This window comes from Henckelia pumila, chromosome 4 (assembly GCF_033568475.1).
Source record: "Henckelia pumila isolate YLH828 chromosome 4, ASM3356847v2, whole genome shotgun sequence".
Lineage (NCBI taxonomy): Eukaryota > Viridiplantae > Streptophyta > Magnoliopsida > Lamiales > Gesneriaceae > Henckelia > Henckelia pumila.
Genome location: NC_133123.1, coordinates 23670240 through 23694655, shown reverse-complemented (window position 1 = coordinate 23694655; position 24416 = coordinate 23670240). Strand labels below are relative to the sequence as shown.

The window sequence follows — 24416 nt, the reverse complement described above, 5'->3', positions numbered from 1 at the left end:
ACTAAATTTATGTTTTTAATTATTAAAAAAATAATATTGTAACATAAATATTAATTAAAATCTTACATAAAAAATATTATGATACATTTTTAAAAAAATCTTTTTTAAAAAAGACTGAAATTATAAAAACGTCCTACTACGTTTAGTAAAACGCACATATTAAAATAAATTAAATTACATTTTTTAAAATAATTCTTAAAATATATTTAGTTAAAATTTTTAATTCATTAATATTTATAGTAAGTATTTATATAGAAATTATTATTTTAGATGTTAATGATATTTAATTATTGTGTTTAAAAATATTTGGTGGAATAAATTAGTTGTTGTGAATAAAATAATAGAGAATATTTCCAAAATATTCTTTTTAGTGTAGAGTTTAGAGTAAATGAGTTGGAGATGTATTTTGTATTTGGTGTAGGAATTACACTATCTTGAAGTTAGTGTTACATCAAGATAGCGTAATGGATTGGAGATGGTAATAGAGGATTGTAATATTTTTTAAAATTAATAATAAAAAAATTCATTAAATGGACATGGTGTACATTAATAATGGAAATGAAAAGATGTTGATATCATGAGTTGACAGGATCGGTTGAGGTTCTTTGCGTGAATTCGCTAGGTAAACTGATGATTTAAATATTATTATAGCAGTTGAATTTTAAATCTTTTCTTAGGATGGTGCAGTTGAAGTTGGTCAACTGAGCCGTGTTCTTCTCGTGTGTCGATACTAATTTACAAATAAGTTGATTGAACTTCAGATGTGATGGACTACTGACTGCGTGTGTGAGTGATGAACTGAAAAGTAAAAATAGCACGAAGAGTTGTTTATGGATGTTCGGAGATTTTAAAAACTCGTAGGTCACTCATTCTTCCTCTTCGGAAGGATTGACTCTAGAAGACTTTGAGTCTTTGACTATTACAATCAACTTGCAATAGCCCACTCCAAGAATAAGACTTACACACACTGCCTATCTTAGAACTCCTAGAAACACTTCAAAAAAATAGTTTACGACTGCTTCTTGTTACAATGAGGTTTGCAGCACCTCAACTGATTACACTGATATTTTACAGATTATAACACAACACTTAGCACTGGATTGATTTTTAATACATAGGTGTGTGCTTGTGTTCTACGACTCTTAGATGATAAGCTTTACGATAGTTTCTCTCTTGATTGAGTGATTCAACTGCATATGTTCAGTTGACCTCTGATTGCTTGAATATGTTAATGTATACGAGAGTTCTTTTTGGAGTCGGATGGATTCTCTGATAATAGGCGGGCAACGACACTCAAATCAAATATCGTTAGCTTGTCTTTTCCGCAGACAATCGTTGACTCAATCGTACACTGCTATGTTCTACTAATGCGGCGTTCAGTCTTGTATGATTGATCTTATACATATGAGATAAACTGATGAAGCAATCAGTCAGTTTAATGCTTGATTCAGTTGAATTGCTCAGTCTTTTGATCATTTGTATTCTAGTGTTTTTAGCTGAGGAAAAACTTATTCAGTTTACCTTCCTAAACTGAATGCACTTTGTGTGAAGTTATTTCTTGTGCTCAACTATTCGAAGTTCTTGTTGTTGACCATCTTGATAGTTTTGGTTTAGCTCTTGGTCAAAGTCAACTCAATTGATCTCTGTGCTTCCACTGAAGTTTTAGATCAGTTGACGTCTTTAATGCTCGACATTTGATGATATCGGTTGACCTACATAATAAACTGACTTATGTTCATATCAACACTCTGTAGTTCTAACATGAGTTATGTGTCACGTGGATCTCAGTTCTCATGCTTTCTGAAGAGATGGAACGTGGATTAATCCGCACCAATGTGGATGCTTATAACGTGTAATAGAATTTATAAGATGTTCAAAGTAGCATATAATTTGTTATATCTTATTTTAAAATTAAACTCTCAAAAGCATTTAGACAAAACAACTCATTGGACACAAATATGGGATTATATGATAAATTTTTAGGTAACTTTGGTTATTTTATAAAAAAGTTGAATCATATCAAATGATAAGCTAGTCCGATATTACATTTATAGAAAAAGTTATTATTACACTTTTTATTTTAATATAACCATAAAGCTCATTTTTAAATTTTTGTACAAAAATTACATAAAATCTTATCTCAGGTGGAATTTAAACTACAGCAACATAAAATAAAGATAAAAATATTGGTGATATATATTAGTGATATGTGTAATGAACTAGTGTTACTGCTTTTGATAAATTAAAGGTTTGATATTTTACCCATAATTTAAATATTAAATTTGTAATTTATTATTTGTATATAACAATAAACCACTCACTAGTTTGAACACCTAAAATTTGATCTTCTACAAAATTTATAACACACACACGCACATATAAATACATACATACATAGATACATATATATATGTATAGTTTTTGATAATGTAAGATCAAGCATTTACTGACTTACTAGAAGTTATTTTAGTAACCGTATAATTTTGATTTTTTATTATATATTATATATATTGTGCTATATGTTGGAAGAAGCGCTCGCATATTTTTTTAACAAATTGTCAAAACAATGAAATTGAAGAAATTTACAAAACACGAGAGGTATTTGAAGTACTTGGCATGCAGCACTAAATTGGAGTAAAAAGAGAATATGAGAAAGTTAAAGTTTGGAGTAGCAACTTGGGCTACATGCTTCAACCTCTTTGAAACTAATGCATTGAGACAGTGCACTCGTGAGCTTTATCAAATCATCCTTGGTGTGCGCTGCACTCAGAGTTATCCTTAACCTGAAACCAGAGAAAATCAAGAATAGTCGAAATGCAACGCTTAATTCGAGCTCAACGTAGCAGTATCTCAGTTCGATCGCAAACCTGCAAGAATTTGGGGACACTGTAGGAGGCCTGATTGCGGTTATGTGGAAACCAAGTTTTAAAAGATGCCTGATTCAAGATGTTTGATCAGCCATTTTACGCATCGCGAAAACGTGAAGAAAGACCTGAAGATAACGCGAATTACCTGCTAGCTTGGAGGGCCTTATCTTCACTTCCGACAACAATTGAAATGATGTGACTCACTACTGGGATTCCTGTCAAAGCACGGAATTCTTGCACTCGGTTCAAGATAGCTTGCCTACGCCAAGATTCATTTGTTGCCACAACAACAGCGGCTGCATAAGTTGGACAAACCACAGAAGAAAAGACGATGAAGCATGTGTAAAAAAAGTCCCACGCCACTCTTTGTGAGTATATCCCAAGTTTTAGCGATTATGAGTGAACTGTGGTTTCGTAAAACTCGTGACAGGAGGCCTTATCCAGGGTGTACTACAAGAATAAAATTGTTCTATGGTGTACAAATTTGTCTGTTGTATAGGAGGAACACGAGCATCTGAAATATTTGCGCTGATGACTGATGAATGCCGGTTTGTATGATTTGATAATTTAAATGTTTAACATTTTTCTTGAAAAGGTAGATTTTCCTCACCTCATCAAGAATAACATAATTGATAAACCAGGGGAAAAAAAAATTTCTAGCAATAGAAAGTAAAAGTAACCATGGGCTGCGGCAGCAACGGGAACTGGTGCTGAAGTTGAAAATATAAAAGAACGACCCCGGGATTGAATGAGCAGTTTCCATTTTTTGCTGCCATCAAGCACGTAAATCAAGTCAGTCATTTTTAAATGATTTACTAAAAAGGTAGCCGTGTTAGTTAAGACAGCAAAACGAACTAAATGTCTTACTACCAGAAGAGTTGAAAATGTAAGAATATAAATAAAAACTTTGAAACAAGTTTATATTTTTTTTCTTGAGTTGGGTGAGGGGATTTTTGTTAAAATTGGGTCTCGAACTCGATACCTCGTCCCACACTTGGGACTTTGGTGCCAGATGAGCTACACGTCATCAGCGAAACAAGTCTATATTAAATGCAAAGTATCATATATTACTCAGAATAGAGTAAAAATTCAAGCTAAATATTGGCAGAGAATATCTAGATGAGCCTTATAATTGTTGATGTTTGTCTGTCACCTTACCTGCATGCTATGAAACCACCATGGCAACCCGCAGCTTTACTCAGAGTGCCAATGCAAATGTCGACGCATGTTTCACAATCGAACTTTTCAGCTGCTCCACCACCAGTTTTCCCGCAAACAAATGTTGCATGAGCCTACATATGTAAGTGATGGTTTAGCTAAAACATAATACATTCATATGCATCCAGAAGTTAAAAAATAAGTTAGCAGCTATAATGTAAAACCAAATCAGTAAAGAGCAATCGCAAGAGACTGAAGTTTCACTGCTTTCGTCAAGCAATCTTTTATAATGGAAAATGTTTTAGAAATGACAACAGGTCAGAACTTACATCATCAATTACCAGAAGAAATCCATGCTTTTTACGAAGTTTTGCAAGCTCGGTCATAGGTGCAAAGTCTCCATCCATGCTAAACAAGCTGGCAGATTAGACAAAATTAATTTCCCCAAGTTACACAGAGGGTTTTCACAGGAGGAAACAGGGGAATTTATGAATCAAGGATCACGGGAGTTGCAGTGTTAAATTAAACAACTTTTCGTTCCAGGTTTCTTTCTCGGGACCAGAAGTCTGATATTTGGACAAAAAAGGATAAAATAACTTTCTACTTCACTCCATATACATTAGATCAAATAAAATTCATGGATGAAATTTGTATTCACTACGAGATACTCATGAAATAGTCATAAAGTCAACTTTATCCACAGGTCATAACAAGGAACTTAGTATCGCAAAATTTCGAAACAAAACAATTCAGACGTATAAAATCCCACCATTCTGTACAAAAAAAGTTAGTTTGGGGGTAAGAAATTTGTGATATCACTTAGAATTACAGGGTTAAACCGATAAATCAATGTTGGACAGCAACAATGACAGAAAACCCGTTTCTAATTTGCATTATTTTACATCATGTTCATGCATTACCGAAAGTGGCAGAAAAGTTGCAAATATCTGCATGTAATCATTGTATTACTTCTAGCTTGTTAAGCATAGCAAGGGTAAGGATTTTTTTGAAGAAGCGGTACTTATAACTGGAGGGTATTTTCCATCAGAGACAATTAATATAGCTCTAACAGATATTAACATTCAATAGTTTAGAGAAAAATTCACACAAGCAGCTGGGATTTTCAAATTTAATAGCAGGAATTTAGCGAACCTATCAGTTATAACAACTCTTTTCTTCATAGAACAATTTGACCTGTTGGATCATAAAATCAACTATCAGCGTAAAACCCCATTGAAAAGGAGAATAATTAGGCAAAAGGAATGGCAGAATCAATAGCCTACAATAACGCATCGAGATGGCTCATATCACAATGCCTGTAGACGAAGGTCACGGCACTTCCTTGTTTCTCAGCAAGGCGAATACCATCAATTATTGATGCATGGTTCAGGGCATCAGAAAATATAGCAACCTTGTCATCTTTTGAAGGTTTGGTTCCTGCTATGAGCAAACTAACACTTCCAACTGCTGTCATGAAGGCCATGTTGGCTGAAAAGCCTGTTGGACAAAGAAGGCAATCCTAATATAACATTAGAACAACAGTGAATCAGTATGCAAAATAGTAATTTGAAAAACTCCGTTCATGAAGTAATTTTAAAACTATGTATTTTTGTATTCAAAGTCACTTCAAGTGCCCGAGTCAATAATTTCTACTTCCACAACAAAAAATAATAATGTTTACCTCCAAAACTTTGAGAGTAAAGGTTCATGTTTTCAATCAGCCAATGGTGAGAGACAAATCACAAATTTAAAGAAATGAAGTTTGAGTTAGCTTTTTGACAATCAAGACAACATATTTCCCGTCAGCAGAAAGGCAAAACAGACTTTCTTCTACTAAAACCATAAATAGTTGAAATGCATAAAACAGCCCTGATGTACTAGGTAAAAGATCTTTGTTCAATCTAAATATAAGTAAAATAAAAGCATTAACGATTTGATGTCAAGGCCGAGAAAATGGCACCTCTTTTCTTTTCAAGTCCGCCAATGATGATTCCAGTAACCTATGGTAACTCGTATATCCACATATCAAAGCAGAACCTCTAGGACCCATTCCATGCTCCCAAGCTGCCTGTATAATCAGAAAACTTCAACATCAATACCCGAAAAACCGTTCATCAGTAGCATGCACAGTAAAGTTAAAATGCATGAAATTGACTGGCCAAACTATACGTGCCTTACTAGCTGCATCGATGACTGTAGGATGCAAACTCAATCCCAAGTAATCATTTCCAGAGAAGACAATCAGCTTCTTAAGCTTTCCATCTCTTCCACTTTCAACTTCATTGTCATCCCCTATGAAAAGTAAATGGAAGAAAAAGAAAGGATGTTGACTGAAGTAGATAGTTAGATCAAGATTTTTTCAACATCTCCATGTGTATATTTCCATCTTATTTCATAATTTAATCCCTTTAAATAGAGTTGGCAATCGCAAATTCATTGAAAGCCAGCTATAACATAATGTAGAAATACGTAATCAAAGCACAAAACTCGATCTTTCTAACCAACAACTATAATAAATGTAAGATTCTCGTAAAATCTCGCACGAGTAATGCTAGATTCTAAACTAAAAATAGACTTCTTCCTCTACAAACACTCTCAAACGTACGGTAATCGCACCAAAAAAAGATAAAACAAAAAATAAAAGCGGCACCATAAACCGACAAGACCAAATCTTTCCAAACCAAATCAAAAGGAAACCAAATAAAAAGCCTCAAAACAAGTAATCTAACCAGCACTGGGGATATCATGAAGCCATTTCCGGAACGTGGCTTCGGAAATGTTCGCTTCAACGGAAGCTCTGTCCCATTTTTGTGGGCCATCAAAAAATCGAAAATCTCGATCAAGATTACTCGAAGAATTTGCAATTGAGCCAGAGTTGAAGCTACATCGATCGGTAACAACATTGGGGAGGGGGAGATGAATGGGTCTAAGCGAACGCATGAGCTTGAGAGATTCGAGTTTAGTGAGCGCTTCTTCTACCCAAATGTCCCACAAGAAGGTCTCCTCCATTTTCACACAAAGTTGAACTTTCGCCGCAAGTTTGTTAACCTTTGTGGCTTTGTGCATGTGGGATTCTGTGTACTTGGTGGTTGGCAACATCGTCTTTCTCGAAACTGAAAGGAAAGATTTTATGGCTAGTGCCACAATGGCTTTCTCCTTACAAATCTGGACCTTGAAGGCCCACACGATAAGGCAATTCGGGTCGAAACAACAAACAAGGCTGAAATAGAGTTTTGATCACGGTACAAAATGGGCTGGTCTATCGTGTCCGCCCTCACATCTAATATATTAAGATTGGGTTTATATCTGATCGGCCCACCCTACAAAATAGCCGTCCAGGATACTCGCTCCACCCGCATAATATAACTAAGATGACAAAAACTATTATTATACGATCTCAAAGATATAATATAACTAAGAAGACAAACTATTATTAGACGATCTCAAGAGTTATTTTTTTTTATATGTATTTTTTATATGAATTATTCATTACAAAATATTATATTTTATTACAAAAATATTGCTTATTATTATAAACATGAGTAGAATTGACTCGTCTCACGAATGACACCGTTTCACACGAGCGTTACTCAATTAAAAAATAATTAAGTTTGTTGGGTTTTACTTTGTTAAATAGGTGGGTTGAATTAGTTTATCCGCCCATCTCATTTGTCAAACGACGGATTATGAATTGATCCGTCCCATTAACACGTCTTACCAAGTCTAACCACGATGTATTTTAAATAAATTTTGTTTTCCGAAAATTCATTTCGAATGATCATTTACCATTTGGCTTGAAATATATTTTTTGATGGTTGGTTTTTATATATAAAACCAGAATTGTAGCTTCGGGCATTTACACGGGTTTTTCAATAAGGAGAAGGTGGATTATAAGCTAAAACAGAAATAATTTATAAATAGTTCAATTTAATAGAACTAAACATTAAATTGATATACAAATAATAATAAATTTAGAATGTCTTTCGAAATAAGAAAATGCAATATTTTGAAAAGAAAAAGTTATTTTAAGGTTGTTAGAAAAACAGTTATCTTAAGAAATTTATATTTGTAGTCACATATTTTACCTTTAATTAAAATTGAATTAATATATAGATATTAAATTATTTGATATGTACATTTTTAGTAATATTTATTTCAAAAATAACATCAATTGAATGACCCGAAAGTTGGCTGCGAGTCAAATTCCTTGAGCACAAGAAGAATCAAGTTGCCACGATTTTCCCATCTCTCCAATCAAAATCGCGGGGAACCTAGATCCGTGATTCCGATTCCGATTCCGATTCCGATTCCGATTCCGGCGGATTCCGAGTATGGTGCTGTCACAGAAAATCCACGAAGCCTTCAAGGGGACGGTGGAGCGAATTACGAGTCCCCGCACCGTCTCCGCCTTCAAAGAGAAAGGCGTTCTTACCATCAATGAGTTCATCCTCGCCGGAGATAACCTTGTTTCCAAGTGCCCCACATGGGCGTGGTAAAGTTCCGGCTCTTGCCCTTGATCCCGAATCCTTATTTTCATTGATTGCCACTCCGGCTTGTGTATCAGCTGTTTTATCTTGGTTTTGGTTTTTTAGTTTGTTTTAACCTGATTTGAGAATGGATTATTATCTTGCTACAACGTCGAAATTGATATTTTTGTGGGGTGAAGTGAAATTTAATTTGTGAGTCAAAAAGGTTGTTTCTTGGGATGTGGCTGTTGGGATTTAACCCAATGGGCATAGCTCACTCCTACTATTCAGTAAATTTCAAATTGATCGTCAGATTAAGATCAGAATTTCAGTGAAAAAAAATGCGGTGGGAGTGCTTATTGTGTGCGTTATAGCGTCAATTTGCAAATCACATTGTGATTCTCCAAGTAAGAAACATGGCATAATTGAAAGTTTGATTTTGTGTGAGAAAAAGTCTTATGCCTTTTCAGCTGAGATAATGTGTCATTATTTTGCCTTATGTTTTACGTCTTGATCCTCAGGGAATCAGGTGAACCTAGCAAGAGGAAATCATATTTGCCCACGGACAAACAATTCTTGATTACTAGAAATGGTAAGTGGTTTCCTTGGATTCTGGTAAATGCTGGAATTTGCTCAAAAGTGTGCAATTATGAATTTTTTAATGAGTTGCTGATTGGTTGTGCTGATAATTGGTTAGTCTTGAGGTGGTATTGAACAAACCCAAAGATAGGTACTTCCAATGCCTAGTTTGTATTTTCATTATTATACACAGGCCCATGGAATGTTTACCACCAAGTTCCACGAGCCATGACTTTGTTAGAAAATAAGCCTTATTTCGTCCATACTTTCTGCATGTAGGTGGCCTTTCTTTCTGTACTTTTTATATTCGATTCTTACTTAGCGAGCTTTCTACTTGCAGTCCCCTGTCTACGTAGAGCTTCCTCTATAGAAGAAGAATACGAGGCTGCTGGAGGTGAAGTTCTACTTGAGAATGATGAGAATGATGGTTGGTTGGCAACTCATGGCAAACCTAAAGGTGTATCTGTGTTTTCATTTCTTGAGTTGCGAATATGTAATTTTTATTCTTTTATGTGCTAATCTTCCTAACGACATTTTCCTGTGCCTAGAAAGCATGGATGATGAGGATGAAAACTTACCCTCCATGGAGACACTTGAAATCAGCAAAAAGAATACAATTCAGTCAATCCCGTCTTATTTTGGTGGCGAGGAAGAGGATGAGATTCCAGATATGGCAGAATTTGATGAAGCAGATAACCTTGTTGAAAACGATCCTGTGAGTTAGGGTTTCCAGAGTGGTGCTGACTGTTTATGCTTCTATTGAAGTAGTTATATAGCTCCACTTTCTAACTATTGGTGTTATTTATTGGTTTTATAAAACATTTTACTTTTCCTTGAGCACGGCGAGGTGAGTCTAAAACGGTTCAGGCCTTCTGGCGACGCAGGAGTTTAAAGTTCAAATTGTTTTCGTGGAGAACTCTTTCCTCTTCTGGGGCTCTTGTTAGTGAACTTCATTTATTTTGCATATGACTCAATCATACTGTAATCCTTGAACTTGTGTTTATAACGAGGATTGGAGTGATGAAGTTTTCAACATATGTGGATTGTGTTCACTGTCTGGGTTTAGGCAAGATAGCAACTAGAATTCCGCATTAGCCAGTTAAAGTGATCCTGAGAAACAAGAAAACAAAGAAGATACCGCTGAAATGGATTTTCTGTACCTATGTGGAGCATATGGATAATGTGAAAATGTTGTGACTGCATGATAATAATGTTTCTGTTTTGAATTTTTGGTGGATGCAGGCAATGCTTCAGACTACATACATTGTAGCCCATGAACCTGATGATGACAACATTCTACGAACGCGAACATATGATGTTAGCATAACGTAGGCCACATTGCTCTTAAAACCCATAAAAACTTTTAGTTGCTTGCACCTTATATGATCTTCTCTTATTCAGGTATGACAAATACTACCAAACTCCCCGTGTATGGCTCACTGGTTATGACGAGGTCAGTTGCCTTTACTTTTCAATCTTCATGGTTCGTTTTTAATTTCTATTTAACAAAATCAGACTACTAGAGAGAATGTGAGACGTTTGTGCCCAGTTATGGTGATGTTTCCATTTAAGAGGAATAACAATATTTGTTGCTGATCAATGGCAGTCGAGGATGCTTTTACAACCAGAACTTGTTCTTGAAGATGTTAGCCAAGACCATGCTCGCAAAACAGTGAGTTATATCTGGGTGCCTGAGTTTATTTACAGAACGTTATATTTTTACTTGGTCTTCTTTATTTCTTTATTGTCTTGTTTTTTCTGTACTGATTTATAAGACCCCAATAACCCCCAAAAGGAGAGCAAGGTCGGAGTTGAGAGTTTTAGGACTCAATTAATTTGATCATTACTTTCAAGTGTTTGACTAGGTAACTCATAATATTTATTAATATTGCTATCAGGTGACTATTGAAGACCATCCGCACTTGCCTGGGAAACATGCTTCTGTACATCCATGTCGCCACGGGGCAGTGATGAAGAAAATCATTGATGTTCTAATGTCCCGAGGAGTAGAGCCTGAAGTCGACAAGTATTTATTTTCTCCCACTTTTTATTTGCCTGCTCTTGTTTTCCTATTGGTTCTGCCTTGAGTCTTTCATTTTCGTCAGAGTCGCTATTATTCTGACTCCTACTTGGGAAGATTGTTTTACTATGCTTTGTAAGAAACTCATATCAGATTTACCCCCCTTGAGAAGATTAATCCCTGAAGTAATATATCCAAAATTCCAAATAACTGCTCAACATGTCTTGTTTAAAATGCAAATTTCTGTTATTTTTCTTGTCTTGTTTGTTATTGTTCTTCTCTGTATGCACTCCATGTGGCAAACCAGAAACTAGATAAAAGGACATGTTTTCATGGAATAAATTTGGTTAGCTAGATGGATTATTAAACAGGTCTTCGTGTTGTGATTTACATATTGTTAATATTTTTCTTGAAGTACAGAAAATCTGTAAACTTAAAAAATAGAAGTTGGTTGGAAAAGGTGTATAATGAATATCCTGATTTACTGTTGAATCTTATGGTGATTACTAATCAAGGATGGAGAAAAAGTGGAGAATCATGGACGGTCTCTTGTGAGACTTGAATATATACACTCAAAATGCAAGAAACAGCTCTTCAATTGATTTCTGTAAATACACGTTAAATTGTAGATTGACTAAGGTGGTGTTTGGGAGAGCTTCTAAGAAATACTTCTCAGCTTTTCTTTAACAAAATTTTGAAATTTTGTGAAGAAAAAATTGAAAAATGCTTCTTATAAGCTCTCCCAAACACTTAGATCTAAGTAAGCCTTGCAAATGAGAATTTTCTGTTCTTAGGTTTTAACAAAAGGATTCTTGTATTATGTGTTAATTTCCATTGTTTTGGTTTGTATTTTAATGCAAAAACTTCACTGGAGCTTGATACGAGGATTAGATTATCTGATTTCGACTGATTTTCTTTTCCCCTGACTCATTCAATATTGTTGCGATTCCTAAATACCATTTCTTACAGGTACCTCTTCTTGTTTTTGAAATTCATGGCTTCTGTGATTCCTACCATAGAATATGATTACACGATGGACTTCGATCTAGGTAGCTCCAGCTCCTGAATTCAACTTCAAGGTAAATCCACTTACCATTGTTTTACTTATTTTGTGTTCTTTAAGTAACAGAATTTGCATACTTTTCAGCATCGTTCTCTTTTTTTAAAAAAATATTTAAGTAGCGATCTCTTTCACATTTAAAGGGCATCAAAACCAAAGAATGTAACAGGCACTGCCCCTTTTTTGCTGCAGATTCATTGACTCGTTCGATTTTCAAATTACTTATTTTGTAGATGTTTATGAGTCTATGACAAGAATGTTTTTCTAATCGTACTCGGCAGTTCACCGTTTTAACCTTATTTTCTTGTCATTTTTACAGACTGGCTTAAGTTATCATCAAGAAACATTGTCATGGTTGCAGCTGTTGCCCAAGATGGTTCTATGTGGTCTGCTGCAAATTGTTACTGTATATAAGTTCATGAGTGTCAAAATTTAATTTAATCTATTAAATTAATGAACTTTGTTTACACAGCTATATTGAAGCACTCATTCGTGGTAAATTCTGGTAATCCCATATTTCAAAATGGATCTGCTTCTGTTATCTTGATCACAGTTGCCAAATTTGATTTAAAGAAATATGTGGGTCAGAGAATGAGTAAATTCACTGTTTCTCGCCAAGGTTCTTTTTATTTTTATTATTTTAGATTATATTTTATTTCGGTTGTATAAATTGAAAATTGTATGCGTACATAATATACACATACCTAAATTGAAAATTGTATACATACATAATATCATTTCATTTAACTTTTATAGAATCTTTATCAAACTAACGTGTTTTGTGGAAGTATATGATATCGATGGTTCATGCAGAGATTTGTCGTGTATATTATTTATATAAAAATGAAATATGAAGATCAAATCATTATTTTCTAATTTTGTAAAAATGTCTATTCAATAAGTTGTTTTTAGGAAAAAAGAAAAAGAAAAAAAAAAAAGAAGAAGATAAGATAAGAGAAGGGAAGAGAAGACAAAATTATAGAAAATAACTCTGGATGATCTCCTCGTATGAGCATGTTCAATTGTACGAAGATGTTAGTTTCACGATCGCAATATCTCTTACTTCTCTTACTATTTAATAAAGGCTCAGCACATTATAAAAACTGCTTAGTACGTTTGGTATGGCTCCTCACTGGTATGGCCCAATCCATAGCAAGCGGTTGAAAAACAAACTGCTTTCTATCCCTAACTTCGGTCTGCCCACATTTTCTCTGTCATTTTCACAAATCACTCAACTGCTCTTCGTTCTCTCAATTCGCACAGTGGTATGAATTTGACAAATTACGCCAACTGCTCTTCTTTTTCTTTCAAACAAATAAATAAGAAAAAAAAATAAAGTCACCCAACTCCAACGTGGGTGAGAAAGTGGACACTAACTGCAAACCACATTTGTTCTCCGCCTTATTTGCTTCAGTTCTGAATTTCTTATTATTGCTTTGAAATTTATCATTCAATTACAATCATTGAATCCCTCGAAATCAGTAAGAATAGGAAGCTCACTCCTAAATCACACTCTCTGGTGCGCCTCTCTTTTATTTCCTACACCATTCAGCATGTTTATTTACTTGGATTGGCTTCTCGGTAGTGTTATTTTTTAGTTTCCTTTGTTTTGTTCATCAAGAAATGTCTATTTATGATTGATGGATTGGTTTTTCGGTTGCGTTATTTTTCAGTTTCCTTTGTTTTGTTCATCAACGGTTACTGTTTATTTATGATTGATGCACACTAACTGTTTGTAAAAAAACCAAAGCCAATTTTTTTTCTTTCGGTTCATGTGTTCTCAACAATGGAAGGATTTAGAAATTGGAATCCAATGTTTATTTTTTTCCCTCGTACGATTCTGTTATTGTTTCCCTTTCTTTTATTTTCACCCTCATACATTGCTCTTCTTTTATTCAATATCATGATTTTGAAAGAGGACGTCAATGTTTGCGTGCTAAATTTGTTCCCTTTCTTTTATTTTCACCACAAATGCAGATTTCTCCGATTTTATTTTATCGAGTTAGCAATCCTTTCGCAAGGACAATTCAGTATTGGATTGAATTTGTGAGACACTTTTGATTAATATTCTATTTGTTTATTTTTGCACGATCAAATTAGTAATATGTTCCTAGGAAAGTTGAAGCTATAACACCCTTTTCATGTCAAATTTTTCATTTATCTTTTCTTTATTGAATTTGTAATACTTTTTTATGCATAAAAGAATAGATGTTGAGAACAACTTTGAGCATTAATACGACTTTTCATAGATGGAAGTTTTGTGAACCTTGGACCGAATGGTGTCCAATGTAGATATGGGACTGGTTTCGAGTTGTGGTGGCTAAATAGAGCTTGAAATTGAAGAGAAAGTTTATCAAACAAGAGTGTGAAGTTGATGTGTTTGTCAGATGGATCAAAGAAATTGGTGATGACGGATAAAGTCTTCAGAAAGAAGTCTCAGCGGTGAAACAGAAAGCTCAGGAATCTGGATCATTATCATCTCATTCAGAAAGATTCTCAGACGATCAGGTTAATTTCTTATGTGTGTTGGCATATATCTGTGTATCCTGAATCTGCATATGACTCTGAGTTGGTTCATTGGAGATTCAAAGTATCCAACATTTCGCAGAACCTAAGTTGTAGGTATGTGTTAGTATCTTTATTTGGGCTCCGAGTGGAGATTAGGAAGGCAGTTTAGATCATGAAATGGTAAACACTAACAGATTGGTGTACTTTTATCTGTTTTATTGAATTTATTTTCGTTTCAACTGCCAATTGAACATTAAAAAAATAAATCAGTCTTCTGAAATTTGACCAACATGAATTCACTCTGAACACCTTGAGGTGGTAGCGGATGAAAACAAATGAGTAATTATGCTTTTAACTATCTTCTTATTCAAAATCATCCAAATTGAAAAATTCCACCTAATACTCCACTTATTCCTTCAATCGTCAAATTACCATGGCATTCCATACTAGGTATATCATTGATGTTCATAAATTACAGAAAAAAGAGGATTGGTAGAGAACAGTTTGCATGGTAATTGGCTGAGTTTCCTGCTACTGAAATCACCTTCAATCCTTTCAACTTCGAACTTTCTGTGCGGTATTTTAGTAATATGTCAATTTTAGATCTTTAATCTACGAATGATTACTGTATCTTATAGATAGATTTCATATTGATACTTTTTAATTGGGATATTGCAGTTTAAATATTGAAAGATAGGACAACAATGAGGGAGAACGGAAGTCAATTATTTTCCGTAAATGGAAACAACATAGGTTACTATACTATTTGTTCTTTTTTTTTCTTTTAAATTGTCTATTATTGGCTACTAAGGTTGTGTGAAATGCAATAATATTTTCTTTTCGTGGCACCATTTAAACAATAATTTGGAAAAATTTGAAGGTGATCTCCAAAAAATGATTGATAATTTCAGGATCACATTGAGCAAGATTAGTTAATTCAGGATATCAAACAAAAGAAAATTATTTTCAGGCTTATTTATTCCATTGAAGTCATGGTTCCTGAGCACAAAGCAATTAGCGAAGCTTTGAAATTTTTATTTCTTTGTGTTGATTTTCAATTCTATCATATGAAGAACCCATGACAACAGTTTATAGTCTTCTATTTCTCTTTTGCTCTTTATGTGTTGCCTTAAGTTGGGTTTTTTAGTTTTTTAGATGTCGAAGATTGAATTTTTATGTGAAGCTTTTGTCTATGGATTAATATTATAGTTATTTCTTCATAATTAAACATATTTTTATGCCTATATTATTTTCAAACTCATTGTTTGAAACGTACTATTACTTTGTTTTTTAAGATATTGAATTTGGATTTGTGTTTTTAAGTTCGACTTTGTTTTTGCAGGTGACAAGTAAATTGAAGGGAAGATTTTATGTATGTTTCATGAATAAATTCCAGTAATATGAGTCATTTGTGGCTTGAATTTAATGAAATATGTTGTGTATATAATTATGATATTTTCGTACAAACATTTCAATTCTTAAGATTTTATTTCACCCATAGACATCATTTATTTTGTAATATTTTTTTAATCATATTTTATTGGTTCTGTAAATTAACATAATTAAATCAAATATTTCATAAATTATTTATTACACACATATAAATCATGATATTTAAAATTTTATGGCACACGCAACGCGTGTGCGTCGGTCGCTAGTGTATATAATACTAGTGATCCGAAACAGGCGTTGCGTGCTTTTACAGTATTTTTATAATAAAATTTGTGTTTTTTATTTCTGGTTTGGGAGAAAAAAACGTTCGTTTGGAAGACATGTGAGAGAGACGTGAAATAAAATTAGAATTATGAAAGTTGTCAAAATGTTATTTTGGCCTTTTGCCTTCAGAAGAAAATAAAGTTGTGCAACTCTCAATGAACCGGGGTAAAATAAAAAATAAAATTGGTGTCATATTGACACACCAAAAATAGTTATTAAAGGGTGCCCAATAAATATAATAGTATAAATATAATTGTCTTTCAAAAAAAAAATAGTATAGATATAATTGGGTAAAGGTATGTTGGGTTTTTCTTTTTAAAAAAAGTACTGGGTTCCTCCCACTGAAAACCCAGTAGAGAGGCCCAATAAATAAGCCCAACAATTTAAGGCCCAATATACTTGTCAAAACTCCAAAACATGGGACCAATTTCGTAAAAGCCCAAACGTTTGAACATTTTTATTAAACCCTAACTCCAAATTCTGCCTCTGCTTCCGCCACCGCAGCAGCAACAATGGGTGCGTTTTGCGAAACCTGATTTTCTCCGTTGCAATTGCATTTTACTGATCAATGTGTTGTCGCTTCATCTAAATCACGTTATTCTATCTTAAATTCTATGTTTTGATCTTTTATTTTTGATGATTTGATTCGGTGGGGTTGATATGCATTGCAGGTGCGTACACGTACGTATCGGAGTTGTGGAAGAAAAAGCAATCTGATGTTATGAGGTTCTTGCTAAGGGTGCGCTGCTGGGAGTACCGTCAGCTTCCGTCTATTGTTCGAGTCACTCACTCGACTCGCCCCGATAAGGCCCGACGCCTCGGTTACAAGGCTAAGCAAGTAAATGGATTATGAATGTTTAATGGTTTTTTAGAGAATGCGTATTAATCATGATGGTCGCGTGATTTTGTGCTTGCTAATTTTTTTTTTATGTTCGATTGTAGTCTTGCTTTTCGTTTCTTTGTGTGGGGTTCGAAGAATTCATGGTACCAGCTTTGTGATGCAGTTGCTTTTAATTATTGTGTGATTTGGTAAATATTAAGGATTTTCTTATCATTTTGATGGGCTGTTGATAAATGCAATCGATCTACTTTTTTATCCTTGGTTCTCGTTTGGCTTTCTTGGTACCCTGGTAAGTGTTTATGCTTGATCATTTTGGTTCGCTGATCTGTGGTATTGATGATATCTACCAGGGATATGTTATCTACCGCGTTCGTGTAAGACGTGGTGGAAGGAAGAGGCCGGTTCCTAAAGGTATCGTGTATGGAAAGCCCACCAACCAGGGTGTTACACAGCTGAAATTTCAGCGCAGCAAACGTTCAGTTGCAGAAGAGCGTGCTGGAAGGAAACTGGGTGGGCTGAGGGTTCTGAATTCCTATTGGATCAACGAGGTTTGCCTCTTCTCTTTGTTAGCATTTCAACCTCAGAATTTCTCTTTGCATTAGCTGCATAAAGGTTTTGTTTTTTTGTCTTACTGCTGTAACCATGATAACTTCGCTGGAATGGGTGTAAACAGGCCAACCTTTCATTGACTGTGGGATTACTTAGGTTGTCAGTTGTCCCGTGGTTTACTTAATTGCTAAACGTTCCTTCAATCCCCTTCAAGAAAAAATTCAGAAACCAAAAACATTGATTGAACATTCTTAAGTAGTACAGCTTGGGCATGCTATATCTATGTGGTGGATTTTGTAATTGGAAGAAGCAAGCTTGTGCACAATGGACTTATTATTAACTACTAGTTCCGGGTTTCTCGTGCTTTGGTCAAGACCACCAGTCATCCCATTTTGCTGAAAAGACCATGTTCTTTCTCCTTTGTAAATGTAAATTTCAGGACTCTACCTACAAGTATTTTGAAGTTATCTTGATCGATCCTGCCCATACTACAATCCGTAAAGACCCAAGGATTAACTGGATCTGCAATCCAGTTCAGAAGCACAGAGAACTGCGGGGACTGACCTCAGCAGGAAAGAAATACAGAGGTCTACGAGGGAAGGGCCACCTTCACCACAAAGCACGCCCTTCAAGAAGGGCTACATGGAAGAGGAACCAAACATTGTCCCTTCGCCGTTATCGTTGATTTTCTTGTTATGTTTGGTACTCCGACAGTAGACTCAAATATTTCGACTCTGCATCAGTGCTTTTGAGTTTTGAATGTTACTTGTTGTGCCTGGAGTTTGTGTTTGGTTGAGAATCGAAACCCATCGTTGTATTCCATAATTTTGAACTCTTTAATTTTATCTAAAGCCTGAATTCAATGTCTTTTTCAAACCTAGTTGAATTTTTTAAGATATGCTGTGTTCAAGTTCAACCTTGTGAGATCTTTGTATTTCCTCTCCCGTAGATAACAAGCCTGACCAAAGGATCTATAATTCTGTACTTATCCAAATTTTTGGTTGCAACAATTACATATTATGAATTTACACTTGATTTGCCGAAACACAATGTGGCTTTCAGTATATAGCTCTATAAGCGAGTCTTTGTTGTTTGGATGGACTAATTTTAAATCATCTGTATTAAATCAATGGCTTTAAATATGTTTTAGACTTTTGGTTGTTTGGATAAATTTAATCAAGAGGATATAGAAGTAATATCATAGTAATCTAGTATTAATTGGAATATATTTCAAATATATTTATTGACATCTATTAATTTGATGTCATATTACAAATTCTTACCCTAAATCTGAAATCCTTTTGTTGAAAGAACAATACAAATATATTTATTAAAAAATTGAGATCTAAATTATTCCCTTCAAATAATTAAATATATTTGTTTTTAAATCATATATTAAAATCTATTATTCCTCATATATCGTCACATTTAAATGATGTAATATATTTAAAAAAATTAATTTCATGTCATGAACGGTAATATTAATTAGAATGAAATAAAATGATCATAAGAATTAAAACGATGAGTAAAATATTTGTTCATTGTAATATTAAAAAGTTTTTCATTAATTAGTTTCTCAATAATATTTGTGGAACTGGTAAGATTTCAAAACCTTTTAATAGATCTTTTATCACAATTCAAATTTGTTTTCAATATGATATCACCTCAAAAACATAATACAATCAACACGGTGAAAAATTTACTATAGTAAAAACTTGAACGAAACAAACAATTCAAATTTTTTAAAAAATAAAAAATAGCAGTTATAGATAAAAACCTCTCATAGCAATGCAGTCACTTTTAAAACAATCAACATCACAAAGAAAAAAAAAATTTTAAATGGCGAGAACAATTCAATTTTACAAAAGTGAAAATATTATTTAAAAAACATAGATTGATGAAAATGAAACTTATATGGAATCAAATCTAGCATTAAGACAAAGGCGGAAGGCCCACTATGCTCCATCGGGTGAAGATCACCCGATGGATCCTGACCATTCATGGGGCCCGTGCCCCATATAATTTATGGGGCACGGGCCTCATGAATGATGGATGCTGCTGCTCCGGGTAATCTTCACCCGGTGTAGCATAGTCCCTCCCCATTTTTAGGATATGTGGACTACTTTATTTTTTTCATTTGGCTACGTGTGGACTATTAATTTATTTAATTGGATTAACGGGCTAATGTAGCATGGATAAAAAAATAACACATAAATTTTTTTATTAAAAAAACATAACAAAATAAATATATAAATAAATAACAAAAATTGGGCCACCCAGGGTGCCTCCGCCCTTGCCAATATTTGACCACCTTATTTTTCTCCCAATATTTATTGGGTGGGAGTTCATGCTAGCATGAGGGTACTATTCTCATATTAAATCTAATGGTCTAAATTTAATTTGGATATGTGGAGTCCATAAAAATACTTGGACTCCACACAATCAAATTAAAATTTGACCCTTAGATGTAGTGTGATTGTGTGAGGGCAGTACCCTCATACTAGCATCTCATCAACCGATTGATTGACCTTTCTTTCGATTTAACAATAAATTGGCTTAATATTCTCGATTGAAAAACGATATGAAACGTGGTTTTGAAACCACAAAAACTTCAAATATAATTCGATTTGACTCATAAAAAAGAATTATTATTTATACAAAAAATATTATTTTTTACGGGAGATATAATATTTCAAAAGTTTATTTAATTTCAATGTACCAATATTTAACCTTCCCATTTTGCCCCAAATGTTGGCTTGACCTTCCCTTCAATTTAAGGGTAAAATTGCATAATATGATAGAAGAGTGTCAAAGACTCAAAATGATATGAAGCGTTATTTTCAAAATTCATGTTTCCAATTACATATCTTCTAGATTAGGCATTAGAGTACAGATTGAAGGCTTTTAGGAGAGTAATTAACCACACTTATAAATTTCAACTCCAATTTAACAATCACAATAGTTTTTATGAAATCGTAAGACCAACTCTTTAACAGAAACGAACTTGATACAAATTTTTCAACTTAATTTTCACCAATCTGTTATTTTATTTTATACATGTAACTTTTTTACGGCGAAATAAATTCATCATACATAAATGGTGCTAAAAAACGAAATTTAGGAGTCCAAACATTTTCATGAATGATAAAATCTAGCTTACCTTGAAGTAAAGTATGTAATATGGAGTGAAACTTGTATTATATATAATATTTCACAGACGAGAACAAAACTCTCTACTTTCTAGAGTGGTAATCATACGCGATAATTTTCAATCGCCGCAGGTTCGAACCTCTCTGAGGGTTTTTTTTTTTTTGATATTTTTCGTCTTCTTCATCTTCCCCTTCCCCGAAATCCAGATTTTGCAGAAAATAACTTCAATCTTTTCATCGTTTGATTCATGGATAACTGATTTTTTTCATTGAATATCACAGGATCGAGTGATTTCAAAATCGCCCGCACATTTCATGGATCCAGATCCCCCTTCTGAAAGTCCAAGAAAGGTTCGCACTTAAATCATTCTTTTTCTCTTCTTTTTATGGGTTTCCCCGGTCAAATTCCAATCTATTCAAATCATTTGTTCCAGGTGAAATTTGCTCCCAAAGGACCTCCTCGCAGACCTGCGAAATCCGCAACCACCAAAATGTATAGCTCAACTCGATAATTTTACACCTTCAGATGTATTTTCTCCCTAAAATTTGAAGAAAAAAAAAATTGCAGTCAAACAGTAGCTGAGGATGATGGAAGCGACGACGTCGAAGCCGAACAACGAGCTCTTCTTCGCCGAGTCACGGTGATTTCTCTCTCTCCGAGATTTGATATTTTGACATTTTATTTATACCTTCTCTGTTTATTATTGCCTTTTTTTTTGGATGCTGTATATATATATATATATATATATATATATATATATATTTAAAAAGACATATTATGATTCAGTCTCGAAACCGAAATATCGTCCCAAATTATTGGTGTCGCCTAAGGTATTAGCTCTTTTATTTTATGGCTTTTATTTTAATTTTCTTTACTAATATCAAGACATCAAGAGAAATGGACAATTGAGGGAAAACTTTTTTAATCATTTTTATGCTTTATGTTGTCCTTCCATTGGAAATTTACTTATTATGTAGGTTATAAATTATCATATGCTTTTAGTAGGTTTGCTTTCATTGGAATCTAAAGACAACCATTTAAAATTATGTATTTGATTTGTTTTTTCCATTTTTGGTTGTTTGACTTGCAACTTTTGACTTTTAGTGGAGAGACAACATTGATAAAATCATAAAACATACTGACTATATATGTTACCAAAGAAGTCGTATAAGATAATAGACATATGGTTAATATAATTGAACTAACTTGAGTTTAATGTTGGTAGGATATATCGGAAGTGACTTGAAAGTTGAAATTTAATTAATGGTTAATGTTGGGATCCTCTGCATCATGTATACCGACTGATTGAAAATGAAATAAAGTTTCCAATGAAGGGATAGAAGCTGTATTTCCAAATGTTTTGGGGGAACTCGAAAAAAGGAGATCACTGTTTGATAGACTGATGACGCTCTGCCAATACCGCTTTGTCTCTATATCTTCTTTTGTTATATCAGCAAGTTTATAGAATGATTATGTGCTGCAAGATTTTTTACTGCTACAATTTTCCATTGTAGGATCTAGCAAGGCGTGGATCTAAAGTCGAGAAGAAATGTAGTCTCCTTTCCTGCATTTCTCATTGCTTACTATTCAGTGTCTGCTTTTTTTTTTGGGTGAACTGGTTTAGTAGTTTATGTATGGATTCTATAAGGGTATAAATAACATACTATGAGCGTTGAAAACTACAGCTTCGGTTCAAGTTGTATTTTCTCATGGAGTCGCATCAACGCCCTTGAGGACCTTTGGCAAACCAAGGGAAAGGAACAAGGATAAAAGTGAAGCTGGTGATGCTGAAGAGGTGGCATTTGATTATGGAAGAACCAGTTTTACCTCATCACCATCAACTGATAAAACAGAAGTTGGAGAAACTTATACAGAGCCAACCGATGCTGTTATCAAAAAGAAGAAAAAAAAATATATGGAACCCTGGGTATCAATATATTGATATGCAACTCCGATATTTTCTTTGAAAAGCGAGGAAATACATGGTTGCTATCTTTTTGTTATAAACCTATTATTTTGTGATGCTTGCAGGATTACGAACATAGTAATTATCCTGTTACCCTTCCTTTGAGGAGGCCTTATTCAGGAGATCCAGGTATTTCCCTAGTGCACTGCCATACTTCGATAATACAGCTCTTTCTGTTTGTCTTCTAAATTAAACTGAAAGCCTTGTCTTTCCTTATTATGGTGGTGTGGTAACTTGGGTCTATTTGTGTGAAAATATGATGGTCTCGAATCCATCAATGTGCCCGCTACTATGTTTTTCCTCGACAAAACCGAGATTTTAATCTTGGGAAAACCACAAGTATCGGGGAAAGCTTAGCTATCTTCCTGTTTCCTTTTCCCAGAACTTCTTGACGAGGCTGAATTTGAGGAAGCTGCTGAATATGATGAAAACGCACTTTGTTCAGCTAAAGAACTTGGCTTGCTGGTTGGTAATCTGCCTCACTAGTTCCACACTACTTCCTCCCACCCACTAACCAAACCTACAGGATCTTGATATCCGATTTGTGCTCATTACAGGACCCAGATGACACACCCAAGATGCTTCTATTTCAGTTTCCTGCTAATCTACCTCTAGACAGGGTAGACTCGAGAACCAACCGGGGGGAGAGAGCTCAAAGCTTGAAGGTACTCGATAAATCAGATGCGAATCAGAAAGAGATACTTGGTAGCTCTGTTCCATCAGCGCCTTTGTCTGCTGCTGCTAAAGGGAAACAGATAGCTGGCACCGCTCCCAGTGTTGTTTCCACCAGTGCAAAGGGTAAAGGAATATCTGGAAGCCCGACCAATCAGGGAAATGGATATGATTTTAGGAAAAAAAGTGGTTTGGAGGAGTTGCCTAAAGGATACATGGGCAAGATGCTGGTATACAAAAGTGGCACTGTTAAATTGAAGCTAGGAGATATCCAGTATGATGTGAGTAGCTACTCTCTCTTTAGTTTAATGACACAAGATTAGTGAAGATACATCTTTAAAACTGGGGAATCATATCATATTTCATCATGCCATTTCAGACAGCATCCTGATGTCTGAATAATTATGCTCTCATTTTCGTTGAACGCAATTACAGAACCTCTTCTGTTGCAGGTTTCTCCTGGCTCTGAATGCACATTTGCTCAAAATGTTGTGGCAATTAATACCAGCGATAGACACTTCTGTGAACTAGGGGCGTTGATGACACGGGCGGTTGTGAGTCCTGATATAGATTCAATACTGGATAATGTAATAGGATAAAAGCTATTCGGTCCTGTCCAGTTTTGTACGAATTTGAATATATGGCTGCGGAAAATGATTTCAACGACGTGGGAGTGAAAGATGATACTACATTGAGAGCATGGCAAAATTCAGAAACAGTTTGGACATTTGATCCAGGTAGTGAAGTTTGATATTGCTTGAACATCAACTATAGGTGTACATTTAGTGTAAAAATGTAAAAATTTTCTTAACACTTCACAAGTGGCATCTTACTTGATCACTTCCTGCAGATCCCAGAATCCTA

The 24416-nt window shown here is 34.4% G+C and overlaps 4 protein-coding genes across 5 annotated transcripts; 3 read left to right on the top strand and 1 right to left on the bottom strand.

The window, feature by feature from the left end:
* Positions 1-2533: 2533 nt before the first annotated feature.
* LOC140860100 (8-amino-7-oxononanoate synthase-like) lies at positions 2534-7130 on the bottom strand. 2 transcript variants are annotated; one of them, XM_073262880.1, is made up of 11 exons: positions 6755-7130; positions 6195-6317; positions 5986-6089; positions 5309-5544; positions 5178-5219; positions 4355-4442; positions 4026-4159; positions 3548-3636; positions 3013-3163; positions 2868-2936; positions 2534-2783 (listed from the first exon to the last, which is right to left on the bottom strand). In XM_073262880.1, exons 1-11 carry the CDS (start codon positions 7122-7124, stop codon positions 2657-2659), a joined length of 1533 nt encoding a protein of 510 aa, XP_073118981.1. In that variant the 5' UTR covers positions 7125-7130; the 3' UTR covers positions 2534-2656. The 2 variants fall into 2 exon arrangements, 1 of the variants encoding a protein (XP_073118981.1); XR_012143595.1 differs by lacking the exon at positions 2534-2783 and having other exon boundaries at positions 2874-2936; positions 3478-3636.
* A 1080-nt stretch (positions 7131-8210) lies between these two features.
* LOC140864635 (autophagy-related protein 3) lies at positions 8211-12674 on the top strand. The gene is made up of 10 exons (XM_073268921.1): positions 8211-8517; positions 9013-9083; positions 9411-9527; positions 9619-9785; positions 10313-10398; positions 10472-10523; positions 10677-10742; positions 10969-11096; positions 12060-12169; positions 12470-12674. Exons 1-9 carry the CDS (start codon positions 8357-8359, stop codon positions 12154-12156), a joined length of 945 nt encoding a protein of 314 aa, XP_073125022.1. The 5' UTR covers positions 8211-8356; the 3' UTR covers positions 12157-12169; positions 12470-12674.
* Positions 12675-16795: 4121 nt separating this feature from the next.
* On the top strand, positions 16796-18660 carry LOC140863893 (large ribosomal subunit protein eL15-like). The gene is made up of 4 exons (XM_073267667.1): positions 16796-16890; positions 17046-17212; positions 17566-17763; positions 18204-18660. Exons 1-4 carry the CDS (start codon positions 16887-16889, stop codon positions 18447-18449), a joined length of 615 nt encoding a protein of 204 aa, XP_073123768.1. The 5' UTR covers positions 16796-16886; the 3' UTR covers positions 18450-18660.
* A 2314-nt stretch (positions 18661-20974) lies between these two features.
* Positions 20975-24277, top strand: LOC140862320 (uncharacterized). Its single transcript, XM_073265332.1, has 10 exons — positions 20975-21045; positions 21196-21264; positions 21348-21406; positions 21482-21554; positions 22429-22465; positions 22600-22841; positions 22946-23009; positions 23263-23345; positions 23438-23833; positions 24005-24277. Exons 2-10 carry the CDS (start codon positions 21229-21231, stop codon positions 24149-24151), a joined length of 1137 nt encoding a protein of 378 aa, XP_073121433.1. The 5' UTR covers positions 20975-21045; positions 21196-21228; the 3' UTR covers positions 24152-24277.
* Positions 24278-24416: the final 139 nt, after the last annotated feature.